This window comes from Myotis myotis, unplaced genomic scaffold (assembly GCF_014108235.1).
Source record: "Myotis myotis isolate mMyoMyo1 unplaced genomic scaffold, mMyoMyo1.p scaffold_m19_p_7, whole genome shotgun sequence".
Classification (NCBI taxonomy): domain Eukaryota; kingdom Metazoa; phylum Chordata; class Mammalia; order Chiroptera; family Vespertilionidae; genus Myotis; species Myotis myotis.
The window spans coordinates 87,500,928-87,528,363 of NW_023416379.1; the positions used below are offsets into that span (position 1 = coordinate 87,500,928).

At 50.7% G+C, this 27,436-nt stretch overlaps 3 protein-coding genes and 1 long non-coding RNA gene across 4 annotated transcripts in view; 2 read left to right on the forward strand and 2 right to left on the reverse strand.

Moving 5' to 3' along the window:
* Positions 1 to 5,775: 5,775 nt before the first annotated feature.
* Positions 5,776 to 10,377, forward strand: TREM2 (triggering receptor expressed on myeloid cells 2). Its single transcript, XM_036317459.1, has 5 exons — positions 5,776 to 5,919; positions 7,529 to 7,879; positions 9,124 to 9,214; positions 9,880 to 10,076; positions 10,201 to 10,377. The coding sequence occupies exons 1-5, from the start codon at positions 5,880 to 5,882 to the stop codon at positions 10,215 to 10,217; spliced, it is 696 nt and encodes a 231-aa protein (XP_036173352.1). The 5' UTR covers positions 5,776 to 5,879; the 3' UTR covers positions 10,218 to 10,377.
* Positions 10,378 to 12,669: 2,292 nt separating this feature from the next.
* Positions 12,670 to 18,094, forward strand: TREML1 (triggering receptor expressed on myeloid cells like 1). Its single transcript, XM_036318295.1, has 6 exons — positions 12,670 to 13,487; positions 13,676 to 14,008; positions 16,064 to 16,196; positions 16,576 to 16,661; positions 17,135 to 17,187; positions 17,543 to 18,094. The coding sequence occupies exons 1-6, from the start codon at positions 13,445 to 13,447 to the stop codon at positions 17,852 to 17,854; spliced, it is 960 nt and encodes a 319-aa protein (XP_036174188.1). The 5' UTR covers positions 12,670 to 13,444; the 3' UTR covers positions 17,855 to 18,094.
* Positions 14,002 to 16,685, reverse strand: LOC118660655. The gene is made up of 3 exons (XR_004969006.1): positions 16,555 to 16,685; positions 16,000 to 16,071; positions 14,002 to 14,421 (listed from the first exon to the last, which is right to left on the reverse strand). It is a non-coding gene; the product is annotated as an uncharacterized LOC118660655 (long non-coding RNA).
* Positions 18,095 to 25,249: 7,155 nt separating the features above from the next.
* LOC118660771 (adenylate cyclase type 10-like) overlaps positions 25,250 to 27,436 on the reverse strand; it is a 41,387-nt gene continuing 39,200 nt past the window's right edge. Inside the window, 4 exon segments of the mRNA XM_036318432.1 lie at positions 25,250 to 25,426; positions 25,920 to 26,133; positions 26,634 to 26,832; positions 27,267 to 27,384. Coding sequence (XP_036174325.1) covers positions 25,329 to 25,426; positions 25,920 to 26,133; positions 26,634 to 26,832; positions 27,267 to 27,384 — 629 coding nt within the window. The 3' untranslated portion in view covers positions 25,250 to 25,328.

Sequence of the window (27,436 nt, forward strand, 5' to 3'; positions counted from 1 at the left end):
GGGGATGAAGATAGGTAGGAGGAAGATAGATTTTTGAAAAAAAAATGTATTAAGAGGAAAGAAAGTCATATCAGCTACTTTTCCTAGCACTTAAGAATGTGCCATCAGTTTACATAGCCAGAGACAGAGAGTTAGGAAACTTGCCCAAGGCCACCTAGCTAGTGAACAGCAGAATAACCCAAAGCCTGGTTGCCTCACCCCTACTCTGTACTCCAGGTTCTGTCCCACTCAGCCTTCCAGTCCCCACACGGTGACCCCGGGTTAGACATTTTCTCCAGCCAGAGTCTGGACTGGCCCTGACCCAAGCAGGCAGCAGGTGAGAGGCCCTATGCTGTGTCCAGCCCTACGATGCCTTGTACCGGGTTCAGTGCCTGGGTCCCTGCCTCTACCACTCACCTCCTCAGAAATTCCTGGCCCTGAAAAGTGGACTCAATGGCCTTGGACAAGAGCTGAGGTCCTCAATTAGAATAGGGAATCGCCTCAACTGGAAGTGCCAGGCAGTGACAAATACAGAGGTACAAATACAGAGAGGGGGTGAGAGAAAGCCAAGTCTGCAAGCGGTCCGAGTTAAGAGCGAGAGGTTGGGGCTTGAAGGCAGGGATTTGGATTCAGGAAGGTGCATGCAATCAAATAAAATCAAGACAAGACCAAAGAGGGAACTGGGAAAGTCTTAAAGGGCTGCTCATCAGAAAATGACATCTGTGGGCTCTGCTATCTGAGGTTGGTGGCCAAGGCTGGGTGGACACCACCACTGACTCTCTGGAGCCCACTTCTCAGCAGGGCTGGAGGGGTTTTCCCAGGTTGGGCTGATGGCTGCCCTGATAGTCTGAGTGGTCCCAGGCCAGCGGTTCCAGCTGCACCTTTCCTGAGGCCCCTGCAGGCTGGGCGCTGGCCATGGTCCTGACCAGACTGTGGTTCTTCTCTAGCTGCTGAGGTTGGCTAGATTGGGGGTGAGAGGATAATGGAGGACCTGAAAGAGGGCGAGGACACTCATCTATTTGGGACAGCTGTCATTGGGGTTGACCAGGCAATCTCCAAGCATTCTGAAAAGGCAGCTGTGAAGTTTCAGCCAAAGTTAGACATGAGGACCACTTCATGTGTGCGGTTGAGCTCCTGGCTCTGAGGCTTCCGCAATGGTCACCATCATTTCTGGGAATACTGGGAGAGAGAGAGAGAGAGAGAGAGAGAGAGAGAGAGAGAGAGAGAGAGAGAGAGAGAGAGAGAGAGAGAGTTCCTTAGCACCGTGACTGGCACACTCACAGCAGTTAAATGCATGCATTGGTGAATGATGACGTTCAGATATAATGACTGAGGGGAAGAGGTGGCAGGTAACTTGGAACTCAGATTTAGCAAAGAGAAAGGAGGGATTCTTGCTTGGGATGGGGTGGTGCACAAATATTCTTGTGCTTGGATATGAGGAACAGTGTGGGGAAGCACTGGACTTGGAAGGTCTGTAAGGAGGATTCTCTGAAAGGTCGGGGCCTCTGAGGGGACCTTGCCATAGGCGGCAGCCCCTGCCTTGACTTTTCCAAACAAGTCCGATCCCCCGGGGTGTTTTTCTGGAATCTCTATGTTTAGTCTTTAAAGACCCGACCTTGTAGAAGCATATACTTTTTCAAGGATACTTGCCCTGCTGATTGTATCTAAAGGTTAATTTTAGTTCAAGCTGTTGTGACAATGAAAGCCTAAGAAGGCAGATGAACAGGACTGCTTTTTACTTCTAAAGTAGAACAGTCCCTTAGCCCTCTCTTTCACAGAAACGCGTGTCAGAGCAATCTGTTCATCCGTCACTCAGGGTCTGCTGGTCAGCCCCGGCAGAACAGGAACTTGAACCACACGTTAGTGCAAGCTAAAAGATGAGGACATTTGATATGCATGTGCTGAGAAGAATTAGTAAAGATTTCTTGGTGCCTGCCCTTTGATATAAAGTTTAAAGAAAGAAAAAGAACCATTTCTTCAGGTAGAAAGGAAGTGAGAAGAAGGGGTCAAAATGGAGCATAAATGGGCCAGAAAGTAAAATGAAGATTCATGGGACTTAAAAAAAATCCTCATCTGAGAATATATTTTTTAAATTGGTTTAGAGACAGGAGGGAGGAAGAGAGAGAGAGCAAGAGAGAGAGGGAGAGAGAGAGAGAGAGAGAGAGAGAGAGAGAGAGAGAGAGAGAGAGATCAAAGCAAATGAAATATTGAAGCAAGAGAAAGATTAATCAGTTGCTTCTCCTATGTGCTCTGACTGGAGATCAAACCCACAACCTAGGTATGTTCCCTGACCATACCTTTTGGTGTACAGAACAATACTCCAACCAACTGAGCCACACCAGCCTGGGCAAGATTTATGGGAGTTTTGAGTTCTGCTTCTGACTAAGATGTAAGAAGCTAGAAACATTTAAAATAACAGCAAAGTCATGAAATACTTAGGTAGAAATTTAACAAAATATGTGCAAGATTTGTATGCTGAAAACTATAGAACATTGGTGAGAGAAAGCCGAGAAGAAATAAATACATGAAGAGCTAAGCTGTGTGCATGGATTAGAAGTCTCAGGGGTGTCAAGATGTCTAGTCTCCCCCTCCCCCAAAACTGTGCTGCAGACCCAATAATCCCAAGCAAAATTCCAGCAGGCTCTCTTTTTGGTGTGTGTGTAGGAGTGGGGAGGGAGGTGTGAGAAAGAAATTGACAAGCTGGTTCTAAAATTTACATGGCAAGGCAATGTATAGGGCATTCAAAACCATTTTGAAAAAGAACAATGTAATTGGACTACCCACACCACCTGATTTAAAGATTTGTCACAAAACTACAGTGACTAGTCCAGACGGTGATATATTGGTGAAAAGATGGACACATAGATCAATGGAACAGAACGGATAATCAGGAAACAGACCTACACACCAGTCGATTTGTGACAAAGATACCAAGGCAATTTAAGGGAGAAAGGATAGCCTTCTCAACAAATGATGCTGATAAATTAGACGTCTACAGGCAACCCCCCCCCAAAAAAAACCCAACAAAACAAAAAACAAAAAAACAACAAAACAAAACAACAACCACCACAAATCATATTTTGTACCACATGCAAAATTAACTTGAAATGGATCACAGACCAAAATATAAAACCTAAAACTGTAACTTCTAACAGAAAACAGGAGAAAATGTGACTTTCAGGTAGGCAAAATTTTCTTAGGACACAAAAAGCACAAATTCTAAACAAAAAAAATCAATAAATTGGAATTTCTCAACATTAAATTTTCTACCTTTGGAAGTGACCCAGCTAGAGGCTGGAAAAATACTGGAAAATCACAAATCTGACAAAGGACTTATATACAGAATATATAAAGAATTCTCACAACTTAATAATATTGATAATTAAAAATGGACATAAGATTTAAACTAATACTTCACCAAACGAGATATACACAATGAAAGATGTTCAACATCATTAGGCATTAGGAAAATACAGATTAAAACCATGATGAGCTATCACCATAAACCTATTAAAATGACTTAAAAAAACAACCTGACAATGTCAGGTCTTGACCAGGATGCAAAAATGGTGCAACCACTTTGCAAAAACAGTGCAATGCTTCCATAAAGTTAAACACACTCACCATGTGACCTAGCACTCCCACTGCTAGGATTTTATCTGAGAGAAATGAAAACAAATGTCCACATAAAATATCCTATATGATAAAAGGCTTATATGCAAATTGTCCCCTCGGGAGTTCGACCACTTGCTATGACATGTGCTGACTACCAGGGGACAGCGTGGAATGAAGGAAGGTCCCAGCCAGCAGCCTGGGGAAGGAAGGCCCTGGTCAGCAGCCAGAAGGCCCCGATCGGCCCTGATCACCGGCCAGGCCCAAGGACCCTACCTGTGCATGAATTTCATGCACTGGGCCTCTAGTATGTACATAATGTGTCTGGTGGCTTTATTCACAGTTGCCCCAAACTGGAAACAACTCAAATGCTCATCAGCTGGTGAATGGATAAAGCACCTGTGGGTCAGCCACACAGTGAGATGTTATTCAACAACAAAATGAATGAACTCCCGAGAAGTGCGGCTTCATGCATGTTGAATGCATTACGATAAGTGAAAAAAGCCACACTCAAAGGAGACATACGGTGTCATTTCGTGTGTATGACGTTCTAGAAGGGGCAGGATGCTCTAGGGTCAGAAGTCAGATCAGTAGCTGCCAGGCCTGGATTGGAGAGGAAGGAACTGGCTGAAGGGGCATGAAGGAATGTTTTGTGGCTGACAGACGCGTTCTACATTTAGATTACGGGGGTTGCTATATAGATGTATGAGGTTGTCAGAATTCATAGAACTGGACACCCCGGGGAGGGGGTGAATTTTTATGTGTTAAGTTATATGCCAATAATGCTGAAGGGCCTTATACAGTGATCTTTAAGTGATCACTCAGGCCCTCATCCCCTAGGTCCTTAGGTCAAGGCTGGGCGGTTGGCTGTCTAAGTGAAGGGCTACCTTATGTTCACCATTAACTACCCATCTCCACACACATTCCCTGTCCATATGCTATATACACAGTAAATATGGGCAAATCAATGAATGAAAGAACAAAGTAGACCCTGAGGATGGAGGGCAGCATTGGGCTCCCAGCCTCTCCTGCACCTGCGCCAGCATGACTCAGCTTCCTGCTGCTGGGAGTTGCTTTGCCTCCCCCACCCAGTCCTGACTCACACGGCCATCTCGCCTGGATCACCCTTCATAGGACCCGAAACCCGCCCCCCCCCCCCCCCCAGATCTCCAGAAGATATCATGTCCTGTCTTCTCCCATAGGATGGTGAGCAGTTCAAGGTATATGTGTGCACAAAATACTGGTCATGTGAGCATGTGCCCCCGGGAGGCACCGGCTGTGCTAAGGAGGCCAAACTTGGGCAGGAGAGTTCAGGTGGCAGAAAAAAGGTTCCCTCTTGCAGACAGACCATTGTTTCTTCCCTGATACCTAGAATAATGGTACTAGTTAATTGTGCTGAGTGCTTGCTGTGTGTCCTGCTAACTAGGATAATGGTACTAGTTAATTGTACTGAGTGCTTGCTGTGTGTCCTGCTAACTAGGATAATGGTACTAGTTAATTGTGCTGAGTGCTTGCTGTGTGTCCTGCCAGCTAGGGTAACAGTACTAGTTAATTGTGCTGAGTGCTTGAAGTGTGTCCTGCCAGCTAGGGTAACAGTACTAGTTAATTGTGCTGCATGTTTGTTGTGTGTCAGACCCTGTTCTAAAGCACTTTTGCCTGTGGAAGTCCATGTGATGCTCCTAGTAACCCTGTACGCAGTTATTATTCTCATTTTACAGGTACAGGAAGGGAGACAGAGAGGCTGTGACTGCACACACAGGAGGTAAGAAGTGTCCTAAAGCCACAAGTCTGGCTCCAGCCTGAGTTCTGCATGCTCCACACCGCGGGGACGCCAGCCAGAGGGAAGGACTACAGGGGCTGGGGCGGGTCCTGGCTTCTTCCAAGAGGAGACACTTCTCCAATCCTTGGAAGGCTGGAACCAGAGGATGCAGGCAGTGGCCCTGGAGGAGGGCCTGACCCCGGCTGTGCGGACGGGTCAGTGATCCCCAGCGAGGCTCTCAGCCTCGGACCCTGCCCAGCCCCAGCCATGCGGTGACCCTGGCTGGCATAGACGGAGGGCTGGCCTCTCGGAGGTCTGCAGCAGCGGCTCCTCCTCTCCTCTCCTCCCCTACCCGCCACCCCTCCCTGAATCACAAAGCCAGACCCCAGTCCTGACTATTGCTCAACCCCCAGGAGCCAGTTCCTGTGGGCAGTGCCTGACTGCCCGACCCTCTCCTTTCTGCAGTTCAAGGGAAAGACGGGATCTTGCACAAGGCACTCTGCGTCTGCCTCCGCCAGGGCAGGCTGCCATGGGGCCTCTCGGGCTGCTCATCCTGCTCTCGATCACAGGTAGAGTCCCTCCCTGCCCCGCGGAGGGCTTCTTTCCTTCCCCTCCCTTGAGTACCTGGCAGGTGGGGGGGAGGGGGGGAGTACTGGGCTGAAGGAGGTGCAAGTCCCCTCTTCCCACTGCCCCACATCCTCCTGCTCCCCCCGCCCCACCCCCACCCCCCCACCCCCCCCCCCCGGGCATCAGAGCCCGCAGACTCTGTGCAGGGGCAGGTGTGAAGGTTGGCAGGTTCTGGCCCCTTAGGAGGGGAAGGAGTTCTGATGGTGGCATCTCCAGCACTAGCTAGTGGCTGGGGGAGTTTGGGAGCACTGGTAAGAGCCCCAAAACTTATGAGCCATGTAAGCATAGGACTAGCCCCAGAGGAGTGGCGGGGGCGGGGGGGGGGGGGAGAAGAACCTGGGGCTGAGATTCGTGTCCTTTGGGTGCCCCCTCCCAGGCTCAGAAGGTCCTTCCGTCCTCAGCCCTGGGAGGGAGGTGGGGGGGGGCGCAAATATTTCTGTCTGTGAGCTGGGGGGATTGGCACTCCCTGTCCTTGCCCACAACAGTCTTTCCTCCTTGGGGGAGGGGTGCCTCTCACTCCCCAACAATAGGCAAACCTGGGTGGGAGGAGCCTGTCCCAATGGAGACTGGCTCCTGCAGTTTATCAGCTGGGGGGCCTGGAAGAGGGGGGCGCCGGCCTAGAGGCAGAGGGGTGAATGCGGAGACGTGTGGAGGGGCCGCTGCTCACCAGGTCTCTCTGGCTCCAAAAGGCAGGCCACCAGCCCCCCAATCCTAGCTTTCAAGTGTCTGTCCCAGATGGTTGAAGATGAGTTGAAGGGAAAAGGACCAAGAAGGAAAGTTGAGGCAGAGGGCTCTGGGTGGCTCCCCTGCAGCCCCTGTCCTGGAAGTGGATGGGTGCTCTGAGCCCATCTCCCCCACCCCAAGGAGGACCCCAAAATAGCAGCCTCGTGTCTCCCCCAAAATAACTCTGAGACGAGTCCATCCTGAAAGGGGAACAGAGCCGCAGAAATAGGGAAGCTGGAAGACAAAGGTCAGAGAGAGCAGAGCGCAGAGCCACCGGCGTGGGTGTGGGCAGCGGCACGGGAACAACATGGCCAGCGCGGGGTGCTGCCCTCCCCCGTGGAACCAGCCCCAGGCCCGAGGGGGTCCCCAGCCGTCTCTCTTGGGAGGGAGTGGGGTGAGGCGAAGCCTCGTGTCATGTGATGGGGAGATGTGCAGAAAGAGCTGGAGGGGCCTCTAAGACCCAGAGTTTTTGGAAACAGGCCCCGAGAGGGTCCGTTACTTCAGCAGAACCACCCTCGGGCTTCCAGGGACCTGGGAAAGCCCCACCGAGGGCCCCGTGGGTGGCTGTGCGGTTGGTTGCTCACTGCCCACCGGGCCCCACCCCACCCGACTCCTCTGTCCAGATGACAGAGGCAGACCCGGACTCGGGTTTCACGGCTCCCAGTTTCCCACAAACACGGCCTGGGCTGCGCCCCCTTCCTCCAACTTCTCTAAGAACCCAAGCCCCGTGAGGGCAGGATTTCTGTCTCTTTTGTTCACAGCACACAGTAAGTGTTCAATTAATACTTGATGAATGAGTGAGAGAGTGAAGGAATGTCTCCTCCCCAGAGCTGTGCCGAGGCCTCAACACCACGGTGCTCCAGGGCCTGGCAGGCCAGTCCCTGCGCGTGTCCTGCCCCTATGACTCCCGGGAGCACTGGGGGCGCCGCAAGGCCTGGTGCCGCCAGCTGGACGCCGAGGGCCCGTGCGGGCGGGTGGTCAGCACCCACAGCTCCTGGCTGCTGTCCTTCCTGAAGATGCGGAACGGGAGCACGGCCATCGCGGACGATGCGCTGGGCGGCTCGCTCACCGTCACTCTGCGGAACCTCCAGGCACAGGACGCCGGCCTCTACCAGTGCCAGAGTCTTCGTGGGGGCGAGGCCGACACCCTCAGGAAGGTCCTGGTGGAGGTGCTGGCTGGTGAGTGGGCAGCGAGCGGCCCCTCAGAGGCCCCCAGGCCGGGCCCGTGCAGTGGGTGTCTGTGCACAGGACCCCCCTCTGGGGCCCGGGGCCCTGGGAAAGCCCCACCGAGGCCACCGTGGGGGGCTGTGCAGGCTGCTCACTGCACCAGGAGCCACGGTCCCACCCAGCTCCCCTGTCCAGACCACCCCCTGCATCACCGTAGGAGGGGGACCCATCCCTAATTCGCACAGGGTGCCACCTGTGGTCCTGCTCCCATGCCCATCGGTGGGAAGCAAACACTGTAGGGATGTCCTGAAGGAGTAGGAGGAGGTTCCTGAGTTCCCTCACCCATCCACCCAGGGGACCTACCGGCATAGATTCAGCACCAACCAGGTGCAGAAAAACAAGCAGGTGCAGAAAGGAACGGCCGTGTCCCTGGGCAGCTTGCACACCTCTGTAATACCTCATCTTTAAGTGGAGATGATGGTGTCAGTCCTGCTGACCTAGGGCTCCTGTGATGCACACGGGAGATGCAGTTAAAAGTGCGGGGGCGGGGGGTGACAGCCCTGCCCCAGCCTCCGGCTGTGAACTGCCTGGCATCCTCACCAGGCTTGCCCAGGTCCCCCCCACCCAAGCTTTGCCTGGCGGATACCCTCCAGGGAAGCCTCTGGCAGGGGGGTTGGGGGAGGGAGAACGTGAGTGTGTCCTAAAGGAAAGATCGGGGTTACCATTCCTTTTCTGACTCTCTTCTTCACAGCTCCTCCCCCAGCATGTGCTTTCTCATGGGAACGAGGTTCCAGGGTAGCATTTGTCTAAGGAGGGAGCTTAGGGGCACTGTCTGCCCAGACCCCAAGCCCCACTTTCACCATCTTTCTAAGTGGGAAGAGGGAGTAGGGGGTGAGGACACAAAAGTTCAGCCTTATCTGGGTCTAAGGCCCAGCCGACTCCCTAGATGGTGGCAGAACAATGATAATAATAACAATAACTCAAGGCTGGTGGCTTAGCACTTCACACAGGACTTGCAAATACATCCATTATTCCCATGATCTTCCCAAAGACCCCGAGACTTACTGAGCGCTGGGAGGTGGTGGGCCCTGCGAAGGCTGTTCCCCTGAGTCCGCAGCACTGTTACTGAGGGGGGCTCCTAACTGCCCCACTTCACAGGCGAGGGAGCAGAGGTTCAGGGGGCTAACAACTTGACCCCCACAGGCCTCACCCCACCCAGAAGGTCCTCCCCAAGGTCACCGGCTCTGTCTCCACAGACCCCCTCGATGGCCCGGACCCCGGTGAGCTCTGGATCCCGAAGCAGTCCCAGAGCTTTGAGGACGTCCAGGTGGAGCACAGCATCTCCAGGTACAGTGACAGGTCTCCCCTAAGATCCCGCAGACCCCGCCCAGCAGAGGGCCATGGGGTGGGGCCTGCGGGTCCCAGGACTAGGGTCCAAGGCAGTCAGAGTGTAAAGGGCTGGGGATGGGTCTGTCTAAACAGGCTGCCGGCCTGTGTGTGTTGGCCTGACTGCCAGGTACTAAAACGTTGAAATTCTTTCACAACAGTTTGTAAATAGCGGTGGCTCCAAGAATCCTGAATGGTCAGCCCCCTGCATCCCCACAATCCAGCAACAGTGAAGTTTTAGTGCTTCAGTACAAAACTGGGGTCCCCAGATCCGCTCCTTTGCTGGGACCAGAATCAGTCTGATTGGCTCATGTCCATGTACTGGTATTAAACATGCTAATATAACCGTGGAGTACACATGTGCCCCTCCACACGCTCACACACCTCATACCGTCCATCACGCAGGGCAGACACTGTGCAGCGAGGGAGGTGATGTGTTGCAATGCACTCGGCAGGCAGGCTTGGCCTAGAACTCGGGTCTCCTGACTCCAGGCTTCCCGAGCCCCACGGAGCTCCATCCCAGGGGTGGGGGTGGGGGTACTCTAAGCCCCGGAAGCTCCTGGTGTCTCCCCATCTTTCTCTGAGGCCACCTGGAGGCCTCCCACATGCTCTCCTTGTTCTCCAAGGAGCCTCCCTGAAGAGATCCCCTTTCCACCCACCTCCATCCTCTTCCTCCTGGCCTGCATCTTTCTCGGCAAGCTGCTCACGGCCAGCGCCCTCTGGGCTGCGGCCTGGCGTGGGCAGAAACAGGGGATACCCCCGGCCAGTGGGCCTGACTGTAGCCATGACCCAGGTGACCAGCTCCAGACTGTGGCCATGACAGGTGAGCTTGGAGAGCAGTGCGGCTGGGCGGATGGGGCAGAGAGGGCAGATGGGACACAGAGGGCGAGGTAGGGAGAGAGGGCGTGGCGGCTGAGAGGGGTGAGGGAGGACTCGGTGTGTTGCAGGGCTGAGAGACACCTGAGAAGAGAGGACCCCACGTGAACAAGATGCCTGGAGAGGTCTGCGGGAACCACCCTGCCTGTGCACTCGCCCCTCAGCCACCAAGACTCCTGGTTCTGCTTTGGCAAAACACCACTTTGCCTGTCCTCTGCTTCCCCAGGCCCAGGGCTGTGTGTGTGTGTGTGTGTGTGTGTGTGTGTGTGTGTGATGGACAGCAAACATTCTCACAAATAAATCTGAGACTTCATGTTTAACTGGTTGTTTGGGGCATCACGGAGTTCTCTTTTGCTTCAGGGTTAGGAGAATAAATCTCAATGAGGAAAAGCGGCTGGCTCATTGGGACCTAAGACCTTAGGGTATCCTGTCCCTCCGTTCTCACAGGCTCCAAATCGGCCATCTCTGTTCTCTCTCCCTTTCCTAGAGCTCACTGCCCAGGCCTGCCTCCTCTGGGATTTCTCTAGCCTGGTCTCCCTCTCCTCCTCTGGCCTCCCGTCCATAAGTCCCCAGGATCACTGCTGGCCCCCTGCCCCAGCCTCCCTCCTCCCTTCCCACCCCACCCACGCCCATCCAGCTCCCAGCTGACTCATCCCTCTTCTCCCTGGAGCTGCCCTTTCATCACGCTACTTCCTTCCAGGACTTGAGTCACAGAGGGCAGCACCCCAGAACCGGGAACTCCTGACCAAAGGCCCTCATTGCACAGAAGGGAAACTGAGGCTCACAAGGGTGAGGGTTACCCAAAGGTCCCAGTAGAGCCTGGAAATCCAATTGCACTTGGCGTTCAAGGTGCCCTTTCCTCCAGCTCAGTCATTTATTCAACAGATCTTTTCTGTGCCAGGCATTGGAGACAGAGCAAACAGAACAGGCAGCGATGTCAGCTCATGAGGAGCCGAGTTCTAATGGAGGGAGAGGAGGCTGACAGTAGACAAGTCGGTCAGCGGTCAGGGGTCCGAGGTGTGCAGAAGGACCGGGCCGGTGCCATTCTAAAGGTGGTCAGGACACTCTCCAGCAGTCACCGGAGCGTCACCACGGGACACAGCGACGCCCTCCGAGAAAAATAGCAGAAGAAAACATGTCCACACACACACCTGTACAGAGAGCTCACGACCACGTGGTTCCCAGGTGCCAAGAGGAGAAATAACCCAAACGTCCACCACCTAAAGCACGTCCACCCACACCAGGGATTATCTGACAACAGGAACGAAGCGCTGACAGCCACAGCGTGGAGGAACCTTATGATCAGCACATGAAGCCGGTCACCACATCGTACAACCCGTTGCTGGGAAATGTCCAGAAAAGGCAAATCCACAGGCAGGAAGGAGATCAGCGGTTGTTGGGGGTGGGGAGTGACTGTGCTAAGGGACTGGGTCTTCCTCCTGGGGTGATGACAACGTCCTAAAATTGTGAGTGTTTAAAAGCCACTGAGTGGCACACATTCAATGTACAATTTAAATGGATGGAAAAAACATAAAGGTGTCAGGGGCAGCCTGGTGGGAGGTGAGGGAGTGAACCTCCGCTCTCTCGGTACCCACACCCGCCAGGCCCCGAGCGAAGGGGAGCCCTGGCCGAGACCACCCGGGAGGGCCGTGGGGGCGAGGAGGAAAGGCATCCTTCACATGTGGGGCAGGAGCTCCCGCCCGCCGCCACGTGGCTGCTTTGCCACTAACCGGGGCTGGGCGCCTGGGGCCCTGAGTCCCGGTGCAGCCTCAGAGCCCCTCCAGCCCGGCCCGTCCAGCCTGGCCCAGCCCCTCCTCGCCCGCTCCCCAGCCAGGCGGCTCCACTGGTCCCATCTGTTTCCCTGGCCTCTGACTCGGGCAGGGAAACTTCCTCCTCATGTCCCCAGGCAGCACAGGACAGAACAGACTGGTGGAGCCCAAACTGAGCCTGGTTCCACCTCCCGGGCGCCCCTCCCCAGGCACTGCGTCGCTGAGATGGCAGGGAGGCTGCCCGGCAGCGGGCGGGCCCCAGGGCCTGGGGCCTGGGCACAGGCGGACCTCTCCTCGCCATGGGACTCTCTGGGGGCACCCTAGGCTGAAGGGGGTCAGATACTTGGGTTTCAAACCTCAGCTTTGCCTCTTACTAAGAAACTTTAAGCAAGTTCCTAACTCCTGAGGCTCAGGGTCCTCTTCTATTGAAAACAAAACAAGTACCCACCTGGCTACAAAATAATATGGGATGTAAACTGCCATTGAAAAATAAAATTTAAGCAAAAACCAAACCACCCCAGCTTCCCCAGGGAGGAGGAGAGGACGGAAGCAAACCTTGCTGGAGCTGAGATGGTCTCTTGGCGTATTCGCTACTCACCCACCTGGACACCCTGGTCGGGCCCTCGCTCAGGAGGCCCCGGCCAGGCAGGAACAGGACATCTTTACAAAGAACTGTCTCCCCCGCAGAGCGGAGAGTGCATTCCTGAGACAAAAGTGTGATCGAATGAAGAACTGCTTGGAGAACAGGAAATCTGGTGAATGAAGAACACTAAGAAAGAAAACTTTAAAAGCCAGTAGTCGAAGGGATGGAAGAAAAAGATGAGGCTATCTTCCAGAAATCAGAATGAAATGGATCACAAGAGAAGGAAAATAAGAGAGAAAGGGTATGAAAATGAATGCATTAGGTTTCATATCCAACTAATTAAGGAGTTCCAGAAAAACATTGAGGGGGAGGGGAGAAAGAAAACGGGGGAGTAATTATCAAAGAAATAATGCACTTCCCAGAACTGAAGCCTTGGGGCCACCTTGAAAAGGTCTCCCAGCGGACCCATCAAACAAGACAGGCCCCGCCCACATCAGGTGGTGCTTCCTGTCCTGAGGTGGGACCCCAGGAGAAAGACAGTCGCCTGAGAGCTGGGGTGGGGACACTCACACAGAATTTAGGACCAGAAGGCCTGGGATCATGGGCAGGACACTCCCTCCGTCCCTCCCAGCTCTGCATCCTCAGAGTCTATGTTTGGAAGACCCCAAAGTCATCTTTCCTCCTTCCCTAATGCCCTCCAGCTGCCTTCATCCTCCTCCTCATTCCTTAGCTGGGCCCAGCCTGCCCTGCCCAGCCCTGCCTTCGGGGTGAGGTCTGTTCCTGAGCCCTGAGCCAACCAGGGTTAGGAGGCTCCTTATCCCTACCCATGGAGGCCCCACCAGTGTCTGTCTCCCACCCCGTGGTCACCGAGAGCCCCATGTGACAGAGGCAGATGTTTCCTGCCCCAGGGGAGTGCTGTGTCAGTGCCCAGCAAGGCCCCAGCCAACATCTCCCAGCCCAGCGATGGGTCCCAACCTGCTCCTGCTGCTGCTCCTGGGACTAGCAGGTGAGGTTCAGAAGGCGCCGAATTCTGGGCCCCCTCTACACTGCACCATGCCTCGAAATCATTGACATGATTGTGGCAACAATACTGCGTGTAGGGCCTGAAGGGGTCCCTGTGCCCTTAGGCCAGTGGGTGGGCTGGGAGGTTCCCCCAACGCCTGTCTAACACCCCTACGTCTTTTCCTTCCCTAGGCCAGGGCTCCGCTGGCAGCCTCCCTGAGGAGCTGCAGGCGCGGGTGGGCAGCTCCATCCAGGTGCACTGTCACTACCGACCCCAGGATGGCAGGGCTCGGAAAGTGTGGTGCCGGTTCTTGCCGGAGGGGTGCCAGCCCTTGGTGTCCTCAGCCGTGGACCGCAGAGCCCCAGGGCACAGCCGCACCTTCCTCACGGACATGGGGAGTGGCCTGCTGCAGGTGGAGATGACCTCCCTGAGGGAGGAGGATGCCGGGGAGTACGGCTGCGTGGTGGAGACGGCCACTGGGTCCCAGACAGTGCACAGGGTGGCTCTGGAGGTCCTCCCGGCAGGTGAGTTATCTATGCCCAGGCAGGTGAGTTATCTATGCCCAGGCAGGTGAGTTATCTAGCCCAGGCAGGTGAGTTATCTATCCCAAGCAGGTGAGTTATCTAGCCCAGGCAGGTGAGTTATCTATCCCAAGCAGGTGAGTTATCTATCCCAGACAGGTGAGTGCCTATCCCAGGCAGGTGAGTTATCTATCCCAAGCAGGTGAGTTATCTATCCCAGACAGGTGAGTGCCTATCCCAGGCAGGTGAGTTATCTAGCCCAGACAGATGAGTTGCCTATCCCAGGCAGGTGAGTTATCTAGCCCACATCGCCAACGTCAGACCTGCCCTTCCCACTCCCACCTGCAGCCCCTGGGTCCTTGAGGGTGATGGCTGCTGGCGGAGAGGACTTGGGAGGGGACATCCTTCTGACAGCTCTGCAGGGAGCGGAAACCAAACTGGTGAGCATCTGAGATAAAACAGCCAGTGCAGCCCCTCCCCATCCTGCACAGGCAGGTCCTCCAGGAAGGCGTGGCCTCTTCTGCACCCAAGGCCTGGGCCTCCTGGGAGAATGAGGTCATTTTTTTTGTAGAAATGTCTTAAAGTTTGAATTCAGGCATATCAACTTGAATTACTCTTTTATATCATCCAGGTTTTTGTAAATTCCTGTAATAATGGGTTTGATGGCCTGAAATATCTTACTTAATTCTCTCAGTCCTCATGGAGCACCCAGTCCCTGCTCACCCACAGGTGGGGTACGTGCAATGCCTCAACTACCCCAACAATCCAGTCCTAAAGTGTCCGCAGTATGGAAGCGAATATTCTCCACCCTAATTTCAGTAGGGAAAGCACTTTATTTTTATAGGTTTAACTCACAAAGCCTACAGCTATCTAACATCTAAGCATCAATTTAAAGAAAAATTTAAAGTGTTAAAAATTTTTCCCAGTAAGATGGGCTGTTGTGAAAAAGCTGTTCGGAGGGAAAAACAGTCAGCCAGCAGCTGCTGGGGCAGGGACTGCTGCTGACGTTCTCTCGTGGCTGCTGACAATATTCGTCTCCAGGGCTGCCTTTTCTCAGTGCTTTGTGCCAATCCCCAAACAACAACATGAAGACAGGCACTTTCCTTCTGCTTTCCCGTCTGTTAATTAAGAAGGTGATGAAGTTGCCATGAGAATCCCTTCTCGTTGGAGTCCATAATCACCGTTTTCTGTTATAAATACACCCCTGTTCGTCCTCGTCACCTCTGTCCCCTCCTTCCCTGACATGCTGAGGTCTGGGAAGTCAAGGTGATAACTCTTCTGTTGGGACAAGACAGAGGCACCGGAAGAGGGGCAGGGAGGCGGGACCTGCAGCGGCAGGTGTGGCCGACAGCCAAGGTGGAGCCTGGTATCCAGGGAGGATGTGGGGCAGCTCAAACAAGGAGCTCCAGGGAGGCCCACCCATGGGGGCTTAGAAGGCACATGTGGCCGGAGTGGGCCTCAGCACCTCCATTTCCTGGTTTGGCCTGGGGTGGGGAGTAGACACGGTGAATCTCCTGAGAATGGGTGAGGCTCCCATCCCAGAGGCTCTAGAAGGACTGGCCAGGCCCCCCAGGCAGATCACCGGGCTCAGAGGAGCCAGTGCTGCCTCCCTCAGTTGAGCACACGGTCACCAAACTGAGTCTCAGGGTGTGAGCAGGTCCCCCAGCAAGGTCAGTTGTCATGTATCACCTTAGGGCTGACCCCGGAGTTCCTCAGACCCTGAGGGCAGAGCTCGGAGGTGGCTCAGTGGCCTGCAGGGGCCACGAGGCAGCAGGGGTGTGGAGAGGCCTCGCAGGCTGTGCGGAGGAGCCCGTGTAGAGCCATGCAGGGGAAGCGGGTGGGCGCTGGAGCAGAGGGGAGAGTGGCATATTCACAGTCAGGTGAAGCCATCCCCTGGCGCCCAGAGTGCATGCCCCTAAGGAAGACCCCAGCCCCTTCTTTGTGTTCCTTTCCACTCAGCTCCCCCCCCCACCCCCCCAGCGCTCACCACTCACCCCCACAGGACCATGAGCCGTGCCCACAGCGGGTATGTGCTCATTAAATATCCCTTCTGCTCAGCTCCTGACCTGGCAGAGGAAGAGGAGGAAGAGGAGGAAGCAGAGTTATACAAGGTTGGCAGTGAGACTGACGCCCCCTCCTCAGACCCCCTCGGCAGTGCCAGCCCTCTGGAGCCCAGCCCGCATGAGAAGAGGTACAGACGGAACCCTGGGTGGCTGGGACAAGGGTGGAGGTGAGGTTACAGCTTGTTCAGAGCCCCAGAGGAAATCAAAGGGAACCCTATGCTTTTTTCCTTTCCTGGGGAACTTCTAATCAGGTAGGTAGACAGACAGACAGACCTCTTCCTTCAGTTCAACAGCGGCCCCTTCATCCCTCGGGGTCCACAGCCATCGTCCCTCGATAATGTCTCTAGTCTGCCCCGCCCGAGCCTGTTCTCCTCACTCCATTCCAAACACCTCCTTCTCCCAGCCGTGGCTCCCCAAGAACTGCACCCCGAGCTCCTGCTCAGGAGTCCTGGCCCGCAGCTCCCAGCTAGTCAGGGCCCAGCTCACCTGTCCCTTCGTGTCCCTCAGCATCCCCTTCATCTGGGGCTCTGTGCTCCTGCTGAGCTTGCTGGTGGTGGCGGTGGCGCTGCTCGCTGTGGTGGCCAGAAGGAAAGGTAGGTGGTGGTCCATTCTTCTATCCCAGCATGGCCCCCCTGGGCCTGTCAGCCGGTCTTTAGACCAGCCCGGGAATCTAGACCATCCCCTACAGAGGCATTGGCAAGGCTGTCCAGACTCTGCAGTTCCCATGGCTGAGGGATGGAGGGGAGGAAGGAGTTCAGTGGGAGCAGGCCAGGGGGAAGACAGGAACTGGAAAGGGTGGGGGAGTGGGACTGGGGACAGGGGACTGGAGAGGTGGGGAAAGGGCTGTGGAGTTAGGGTGGGTGTCCAGGCAGGTTTGGCCAGGAGCTGTGGAAGCAGCAGGTGGGCGGGGAGTCAGGGCAGGCTGGGCTGGGGGAACTGTGGGTCCGAGGGGAAAAGGTTCAGTGGTGGGAGTGGGGAAGGTGAGCCTGAGGTTTCTGAGGGGACGAGGGCTAGGCTTTGAGCCGGCACAGGAGGCGGACTGTGCTGCTGTCCTCTGTGTTACCAGGGAACAGGCGTGGCGTCCCTGGCCAATCCCACAGCAGCCGAGGTCCAGGCACGGTAAGAGGGAGGCCTCTGCCGCTCCCAGCCAATTTGCCCAGGCTCTCCGCCAGCCACACTCCCTGAGAGGTGCCAGGTTGATGGGGTGGAGGGAGGACTGGGACCCAGTTGGGCTCCAAACCATTTTCCGAATGGTCCTTTGAAAAGCCTTTGTCCTGCCAAGGAATAATATTGATGCATGGTCCCACCTTCCCACACTTGGGGAAAAAAATAGGACTTGGAAATCTTCAAGGAGTCCTCTTGCCCGCTGACATATTCAGGATTCCAGAGAAGAGTCAGCGTGGTCCTGGGCTTTGCTCCAGGGGGCTGGGGCCAAGGAAGGCGTGCTCTGCCTGATTTGCCTGCTTTTTCACAGGCGCTCTCCTCGGTGGTCCACACCGATGACTCTGGACTGGCTGCAGATGTGCCCTCGGACGTACCATACGTCAGGCTCGACTCGCCACCTTCCTTTGACAGCACCACCTATAGCAACCTATCTCTTGAGCCCCCGTCAAGGAAACCCCCAGCCCCAGCCCCATCCTCATCGCCCCCTCTGCCTCCTAAGGTCCTGAGCTGCTCCAAGCCTGTGACGTATGCCACGGTCATCTTCCCTGGAGGGGACAGGGGGGGAGGGCCCTCCCGGGAGCCAGCGCGGGATCCTCCCCAGGGCCAGGCTCCGCCCAGCTGAGCTGCTCACCACACTGTGTGCTCACAGAGACCATCAGGGTTCTTTCTGTGCGCCCACCAGCCAGCCCGTGCCCTGCATCCTCAGTGTGTCAGAGCAATTAGGGACTTTAGGGTCCAATCTAATGTTTAGACTTCTGACCTGCAAAGTGATGACTGGTGTGACCGGGTGTCTTGGGGGAGCCTCCCACGCTGGCACCTCTGCCATTACACCACTGGGCTAAATAAACTAAACGATGATCTATGCGCTCTTGGTGGTTGAGGGGAAAGGAAGGGCCTGAGTTTGACTATTTACTTGGCCTGTGAACTGAAGACTCCAGTTGGTGCTGCGTGATCTCCTGCCTGTCCTGTTGGGGGTGGGGTTTCATTCCCTGGTTTCATCCCTGAGTTGAATTCAAGGGGCACAAAGAAGGCTTTTTCAAAAGTATGTCCTGCCTTCCTCATGATACCTGAAAGTATAGATTCATTTCCTTGCAGCTAGAAATCTTTTCTGTTCCTGATGTACACCTTGCAAACAAATGACATCTTCTGTGTGACAATATATGAGAGGAGGGGGGTAATGATTCAAGGGGAGAGGGGGATGAAAAGAAGCAGGAATAAGGACAGAAGTGGAAATATGCGTCAGTGTTATTCCTGAATTTTCAAATGCCAGGAGAGAAGGCTCTTTGCAGACCTTGAGCAGAGCTGCCTCTCTCGGGGTGGCTATCCAGCACTGTTCCCTTTGGCCAGAACTCGGGAGCTTGGGCAGAGCCCAGTGGAGAAAAGGCATGGGGGAGAGGGGCGTGGACGGTAAGGCTGTGGTCATGGTTAAGTATAAATGAAAGCTAATCTAGGCTGGGGGTGGAGGGCCTTTAAGATTCTGCTAGGATTTCTCCTGAAACAGTTCAATTTGAAGACATTTGCCCATATTGAGATGAGAGACTTAAGTGGAGAGGAGGAGGTGCTCAGGAATCCAGTTTTCTTATAATCATGGAGAGCTAGGCGTAAAGAGTTGCCACCATCTGGAGGGATCCTAGCTTGGTTTAGGCACCTCAGGAGAAGGGACAGAGCCAGGGATGTGTCCTGGGCTCCAGCTATGTAAGCCTAGGGGTGCTATTTTTAGAGAGCTCTGGCAGGATGTTCTGAGTGTCCCTGATAGAGTCTCAGTCGGTGACAGAAGCTAAATTTACTTCTGTCCCTTGTGGAGACACAGTCCACCAATCACTAAGCCCTCATTTTTCCCTGGCTAAGATGACTGAGGACTTGCCTGGTGGGGAGGTGAGGGGGTAAAAGGTGGGGGGAGAATGAGGGGGAAGGGCAGAAAGAAGTCTAAAAAGAACTCTTCTGGGTAAAACTTACCCTGACCTAAATGTATTTTGAACTTTTCAGAATCCAACAGAGGCAAAAGCATATTTAGCAGTACAAAGGAAAATACGAAGGAAGAGGATCAACTGGCTGGGGGAGAGAATGAGTGGGAGAAGAGGGAAGGGAAATACATTAATTACATCATTGCTCATGATAAAGGAATTACAAATAAAATAAAATTAAATTAAAAGTACCCATTTAATATAACAAAAGACAGTGGTGAAATAGAGGGGAAAAAACGTAAGACAAATAGAAAACGTAAGATGGCAGGCATAAATCCTACCTTATGAGTAATTACATTGAATGTAAACAGATTAAACATTCCAATTAAAAGACAGAGATTGTAAGATGAATTAAAAACTACATGATCCATCTATATGCTGCCTATAGGAGACAAATTTTAGGTTAAAAAACACACATTGGTTGGAAGTTAAAGGATGGAAAACATATCATGCAAACTAGTTAAAGAGACTTGGAGAGACTATATTAATATCAGATCAAATAGATTTTAAGACAAAAACTTTTACCAGTGATCAAAGAAGTATAGTTTCTGATGATGATGGAGTCAATCCATACAGAAGATATCTATTGTGGGGCGCGGTTATGGTGTTTTGGCCAGGTTCAAGTCTCGGACTAATGAAAGGACAGGGTCCTCTCATTGCCACGTGCAAGTCCCAGCTGCAGGGCAGGGCCCTCCCAGCACAATCATAGCCAATGGCTGTGGTTGTAAGCTTGAACCTATGGTCTGAACACGTAGCCCCACGTGCCGTGTGATAGAGTTCGGGTGCATGTAGTTAAGTGAGGTTGAAACTCACGAGAATGCTGTAAACAACGTGATCACACCCCTACTTTGCCTCGTGGCATCTGCTATAAAATAAAGACACGGCTTGTGGGCGCTGGCGCTGTCTCCTCATCAGGGAGGCAGCGTCCCACCGAGACCCAGCTATTATTCTCTTGTCTGTCTTTCCTTAATCCTTTCACCCTCCCCTCCCCCCCACTCGGGATCACCCTTGGTCATGCTGGCGTGGCACAAATGGCACCTGAACAGGGACTGAGTTCTGCGATCAGGGACTGAGTTCGGGCATAACAATCTATAACAATAAAAGCATAATATGCTAATTAGACTGGACAGTCAAACAACCTTCCGGAAGTCATACGGAAGTCCTTTCAGATGAAGCCGCAGCAGCGGGGCTGAGGCAGAGGTGGTTAGGGGTGGTCAGGCAGACAGGCAGAGTGGTTAGGGGTGATCAGGCAGGCAGGCGAGTGGTTAGGGGCAATCAGGCAGACAGGCGAGCAGTTAGGGGCCATCAGGCAGGCAGGTGAGTGGTTAGGGGCGATCAGGCAGGCAGGCAAGCAGTTAGGGGAGATCAGGCAGGCAGGCAGGCCAGTGGTTAGGAGCCAGTGGTCCCGGATTGTGAGAGGGATGTCCAACTGCCAGTTTAGGCCTAAACTGGCAGTCAGACATCCCCCAAGGGGTCCTGGACTGTGAGAGGGTGCAGGCCAGGCCGAGGGACCCCACCCTATGCATGAATTTCATCTACTGGGCCTCTAGTAATAATATAAATATATGTGTTTCTAACAAAACTTCAAAATACTTGAAGCAAAAACTGACAGAACTAAAGGGAAAAGTAGACAAACAGTAATAATACTAGACTTCAAGGTCCCATTTTCAATAATGGATAGAACAAGTTAAGTGGAATATCAACAAGGAAATAGTAGACATGAACGACATCATAAATCAACTAGACCTAACAGACACCTGTAGAACACTCTAACAACAGCATGTAATGCAGCATTCTCCAGGACAGACCATATGTTTGACCATAAACAAGTCTCAATAAATTTAAAAGATTGAAATCATACAAAGTATGTCTTCTGACCACAATAGAATGAAGTTATAACTTTGGAAACTAACAAATATGTAAAAAATTGAACATTTCTAAATGCCCTGGACAGGTAGCTCAGTTGGTTGGAGCATCGTCCTGTACACTAAAATGTTATGGGTTCAATTCCCAGTCAGGGCACATACCTAGGTTATTGGGTTCTGTCCCTGGTTGGGGCACATATGGGAGGCAACTGAGCAATGTTTCTCTCTCACACCTATGTCTCTCTTTCTCTATTTTTAAGACCCATTGAAAAAAGATAAACAAAATTAACAAACTTAGCTACACTGGCCAAGAAAAAAAGAGAAGACTCAAATTACAAAATTAAAAATGAAAGTGGAGGAAGAACTACTGACCTTATGAGATAAAAAAGGACTATAAGGAATACTATGAACAACTATGTACCAACAAATTAGATAACCTAGATGAAACAGACAAATTCCTAGAAAGACACAAGTTACTAAAACTCATTCAAGAGCAAATAGAAAATCTGAATAGGCTAGTAACAAGTTCAGGTTTAATTAATTTTAAAAATTTCCACAAAGAGAAACCCAGGCTCAGATGGCTTCACTGGTGAATTCTACCAAATACTGAAAGACTTTTAAAACCAGTCCTTTACAAACTCTTCCAAAAAATAGAAAAGAAAGGAAGGAATACTTCCCAACTCATTCTATGAAGCTAGTTTTACCTTGATGCACAAACTAGACAAAGAAATCATAAGAAAACATCCCTTATGAATGTAGACCCAAAAATCCTCAACAAAATACCAGTAAAAGAAGACCGAAAAACAAATAGAAAGGACTATACGCCATGAAAAGGAAAAAAACCACATGGTCATTTCAATAGATGAAGAAAAAGCATTTGACAGAATTCAACATCCTGTTATGATAAAAACATTCAACAAACTAGCAGGTATTTTTCTTAACCTGATAAAAGGCATCTACAAAAACTCACAGCTAACACCATATTTAAAGCTTTCCCCCTAAGATTGAGAACAATAAGAATGTTAACTCTTGCTACTTGTATTCAACATTGTACTAGAGGTCTAGCAAGTGCAATCAGGCAAGAAAAGGAAATAAAAGACATCCAGATTGGAAAGGAGGCAGTAAAATTATCTTTATTTACAGAACATAATCTTGTACAGAGAAAATTCTAAGGAATACACAAAAGAACGTAGAGTTAGTAAATGAGTTCAGAAAAGTTTTAGGGTACAAAATTAATATATAGAAATCAGTTTTATTTCTATACACTAGCAATGAATAATCCAAACCTAGGAGTTTGGGTAAGGGGGCCTGTGGAGTGACTACTAATGGGCACTGAGTTCCTTTCTTGGGGTGCTAAAAATGTTCTGGACTTAGCACAGCTTTGTGATGTACTAAATTGCACACCTTGAAAGGCTGAATTTTATCTCAATAAAATTCTTTTTTCCCTTCTTTAAAAATAATTTACTGTTAGAAAACATTACCATGATATAGCACATCAAATGAATAAGGAAAAGAAACATAACTACATCTACATAGATGATAAAAAGGCTTGATAAAACTCAACAAAAACTCATCAAGAAAGTTCACTTCATTCACATGTTAGTAATTATAATCTTTTAAACTAATACTTTTATTAAAGTGATTCAATATCTTATGTAAGATTATATTGCTAGTTTGTAGCAGATAGAATTAAACCTTTGTTCGTTTCTAATCAATGTTATTACAATATCAAACAAATTATTCTGTGTATGTGGAGAATAAATTTCAGAATATAAAAGGTGGTAAAGAGTGGGATAAAATTTGTTACTTTTTAAATTAATTAATTAATGTATTTTTTATTTTTTATTGATTTTAGAGAGAAGAAGGGAGGGGAGAGAGAGAGAGAGAGAGAGAGAGAGAGAGAGAGAGAGATTGGTTGCCTTCCGCATGCACCCTGACGAGGGAAAGAACCCATAATCTAGGTATTTGCCCTGACCTGGAATTGAACCCGTCACCTTTTGGGTACAGGATGACTCTCCAACCAACTGAGCCACACTGGCTAGGGCTAAAATTTATTACTTGTTCAGAATAAAAATTACAGATTTCCTTTGTTCTTTGTTCTTCATTGTTTTTCTGTTGTTTTGAGTTACTGATCAAGAATATGCTATGATGGAATTTGATAAAGGATGATGAAGGGGTTTGGAATTTTTTAACTTTATTTTTGTTGTTTACACTATTACAGATGTTCCCATTTTCAATAAAATTCTTTAAGAAATTTCCAAAAGGGAAATAAATGCAAAAAAGGAAAGACCAATGTCTTATTAGTACTGCTGTGGGAAAGAAGGGTGCAGCGAATATATACTGTAGCTTGCACGTGCATAGGATACTTCTGCAAGGACACACAGGAAGGGTAACACACCTCAGCTCTGGGGAGGGAGACTGGTGGCTGGAGGACAGGAATGGGAAACTTTCACTGTCACATACTTTTGTTCTTTGAATTTTGTACCACATAAATGTATGATCTATTTTTAAATATAAAAATTAAATCGATAACAGCTAACATCTCTTGAGTGCCTACTATGTGCCAGGCACTGTTCTAGCACTTTATATGCATTTAATTTTCACAATGACAATCTTTTTAATCCTTATTTACAGAAAAGGAAAGTGAAGCATAAAGAAAAGAAACTATATGACGAAAGTAACACAGCTAATATGTAGGAGTTAAAATCTGACCCAGGCTGCCTGGCTCAGAGTCCTTGCACCTATACTGTCTCTATACTTACTCTATACTGTCTCTCAGAAATTTAAAGGAGTAGAAGAGGAGAAAGGAAGCGGGGCAGGCGGGGGGGGGGGGGGGCAGGGGGAGTAAGAGGCGGAAAAGTGGAAGGGAAACAAGAGGGGGGTGGAGGGGGAGGAAGAAGGGGACAAGAGGAGGGAGGAGGGTATGTGCGGACTAGACAGGACAACTTAAAAGAAGTCCAGGCCTCCCTTTCCCAAACATCCTTAGAGTTCTGACTGTGGCCATTTGAACGGAATACTGAAGCCTGGGCACAGGGTAGCTGACTGTAGGCTGGGTCCCAGGAAAGCCAGTGAGCCTAGTGGTGAAGAGTGTAAACTCTGGAATTAAATTGGATTTGGAATCCCAGCTCCATTTTGTGGCTGTTTCTTAGAGCAAAACCTTTCTAAGCTTCAGCTTCTTCATCTATAAAATGGGAATTAATAAAAATACTTGCTTCACAGAATTGATAAGAGGATTTAAAGAATGTACTTCAAGCACAGAGTGGTAGCTATCATATCATTAGTTAACTGACTATGAACACTAATGATTGAGTTATAAGCATAAAAATCAGTGGGAAGGTTGTACTCTGTGGAAGAAAGACCATCGAACAGATAAAGGCCAGACAGCAGCTCCAAAGGGGAGAATAAAGAAAAGAGCTAGAGTCATATACCCTCTGGCAATTTCAGTTTCTCATGGAAATGCCCAAATCATATACCACAAAGGAGAAATGAATTCCCACCGTGTACCTCTCAAGATTCTCTGGTTTCTTTTATATATATAATTTATTTTTATTTATTTCAGAGAGGAAGGGAGAGGGAGAGATAGAAATATCAATGATAAAAGAGAACCATTGATCGGCCGCCTTCTACGCACCCTCCACTGGGGTCTGAGCCCGCAACCTAGGCAAGTGCCCTTGACCAGAATCGAACCCGGGACCCTCCTGTCCGCAGGCCGACGCTCTAACCACTGAGAAAAACCAGCCAGGGAATTGCTTGGTTTCTTAGCAGCCCATTTCCACACCTGTGCCAAAAGTGGTCAGCACCAAAGCACCCACACTGCCAGCCTTCCTTTGTAATGACAACCCCTTCATTAGGGCTCCCAGACCACTGGTCTATCCCAGTTTTAATTTCTCTACAGTTGTGCAATTGACAGTCCAGAGTTAAGAAAGATCTAAATTTCATGCTTCAGAAACACAGGCTTTTATATATATATATATACCTCAGAGAGGAAGGGAGAGGAAGAGAGGTAGAAACTTCAATGATGAGAGAGAATCAATGATTGGCTCCCTCCTTTACCCCCCCCCCCCCGCATCCCTACTGGGGATCGAGTGGGCAACCCGGGCACATGCCCTTGACCAGAATTGAACCCAGGATCCTTCAATCCACAGGCCGACGCTCTATCCACTGAGCCAAACCAGCTAGGGCCAGAAACACAGGCTTTTATTAAAATATACAGTATCTTAAAAAGGAGAACTTGAGGCATTTCTTTGTGTTATATACAATAAGAGAATCATGATCCCTTCAGATGATTTTTTTTTGTTTTAATATTACATTCTTGAATTTCCTTTTCATCCCTGTTCTCCTTGACATCAGTCACTCTGTCAAACCCTAGAACCAGGAACATAAAGAAGATCACAAACACAAAGAATATTCTCAGCAATTACAGATTTAACTCATGACCCTGCAAAAGGAGCCCTGAGGCAAGATACTATATTCCTTCCCCTCTTTTTCTTGTCCATATCTTACCATTTACCTTCACAGACATTAAGACATTACACTGATTTCTAAGGCCTTCGTTCTCCCTTAGTGACCTTTGAGGGAACGATCTTGTGTAAGCTGGGACCAAGGAGGAACTTCCTACACTTAAGGATTCCAGATGCTGAACAAAGGCCTGGGAGAGGCTCTTACATTTCTTAGCAATGGGTCTAGGCTGGGCCCAGCACTCGTGAGAAGACAGTAACCACCTCTGGAGCAAGGACTAACTCCTTACACCTGTGTGTCCCTGCTTACTTTGGAGGTGAAGCCTTTGGCAGCTCGTGAGTAGGAACCGGAGACTGTTCTGTGTGTCTCTCAGACAAGGGTTCCAGGAAGGAATGCTTACTCTGAATTGCTAAGTTTCCATCAAAGGACTTGTTTTCCTCCAGGAATTCTCCCTCTATCCAAATCCTGGCTAAGCAGGTGTCCAAAGGCCTGATGATGTTAGTCAAGGACATGACTTCTCTCTTTCCATATCTCATTACAGAGGCTTGCAGCTCTGAGACCCACCGATGATAGACAGGGCAGGTCACACATCGAGAGAAGAACTCCTTAAAGTACTGAAAGGAAAGGAGGGTCCATTAGCTCAGGGATTAGCACTTTCCCTCCCTCCACCCCACTCTGTCAGCACTTACAACAGCCCCCACTCAGCACACTCAGTCAGGCTGGGGGAACAAGGACGAGTTATTGGTGGCAAAGTAGGCACAGAAAGTTGGTTTGAACAGAGGAACTAGAAAGCAGGGTTGTAGGGAGATGTGCCAAATTAAAGACTGGCCAGGACGGGTCCACTGAGAAGGGCTAATGGTTAACGTTTCAATGGTGTTGAGCAGTAGCTGTGCAAAGGTTTCTCCTGCCTTTGGGATCCAGTCCTGACCTACGTGCAGGAATATCTGGGAGGGTACATGAGGTAGGCAGAAAGACTTTCTAGGTGGAGGGACAAACGAATTCAAGGGGACAAAAGAGACAGGCAGCAAAGAGAAGAGTAAGGGACAGATGCAGGTGGCAGAAAGAGTATCACAGGGTCAAACGCTACCTTAACTGTTAGTTGAAGGATAGGTACCTTTAAGACTTGACTCGGAGTCTCTGGGGGAATGTGCATGAAGACACCCTCTGGCACTTTCTGTAAAATCAGCACATGGCACTCTAGGAACCGGACAAAGCCATGTGAACCAAACAGTGAGGCATTGGTTCTTTTCACCAGCTGGCGAGCCTTGGAGAAGTGGTACTCAAACAGGTTCCACCGTGAGTCCTGGGCAAACCTGGAGGGAAAAACATCACAGCTCTGAGCTCTGTCCCCTGCTTACTAACCATGGCTATTTCATAGAAGCCTCATTTTCTAAAACTCTGAGACCTCCTTGATAGTGAGAATTGTGATACTGGGAAGTGGCCAAGGCTACTAATTCGCATACAAGTTACTTTCTTGCATGTAAGTCGCAAGCAAGACTTAAAAGGAGACTATTGATATTCAGCCTTGTCATGGGTTATCTAGCACTTACATGTAACCCCAAACTTAACCCTCAACCTATAGGCCTAGACCTGTTGAAGAAAAAGAAGAAGATCTCTTCTAATAAGATGGGGATGGGAGGTGACAGTATTTAGAAGTGGGTCAGAGATGTGAAATAATGACTTCATTGTGTCCTTAAATTTCTACCCTTTCCCATAGACCCGGAGTAAGACTGGCACCACACATTACCACATGGCCAGAGAGGAGTGGACCCCCAGCATGATATTGCTCTGAGAGGTTAGAACGCAGCTATGCTCATAGTATTGAATGAAATGTAGACACTCTCCTAAGGGCCGGCACAGCAATCCTGTGGACAGAGAAGGTAGCCAGGCTATTAGAAGTTGTCCATGTAGGAACAG

Excerpts from the sequence above, each read along its gene's own strand:
- TREML1 (XM_036318295.1), top strand. The coding sequence starts at position 13,445 with ATGGGTCCCAACCTGCTCCTGCTGCTGCTCCTGGGACTAGCAG. Across the intron at positions 14,009-16,063 it reads TCTGGAGGTCCTCCCGGCAG|CTCCTGACCTGGCAGAGGAA; the intron begins GTGAGTTATCTA and ends CCTTCTGCTCAG. Across the intron at positions 17,188-17,542 it reads GCAGCCGAGGTCCAGGCACG|GCGCTCTCCTCGGTGGTCCA; the intron begins GTAAGAGGGAGG and ends GCTTTTTCACAG.
- TREM2 (XM_036317459.1), top strand. The coding sequence starts at position 5,880 with ATGGGGCCTCTCGGGCTGCTCATCCTGCTCTCGATCACAG. Across the intron at positions 5,920-7,528 it reads CATCCTGCTCTCGATCACAG|AGCTGTGCCGAGGCCTCAAC; the intron begins GTAGAGTCCCTC and ends TCTCCTCCCCAG. Across the intron at positions 9,215-9,879 it reads GTGGAGCACAGCATCTCCAG|GAGCCTCCCTGAAGAGATCC; the intron begins GTACAGTGACAG and ends TTGTTCTCCAAG.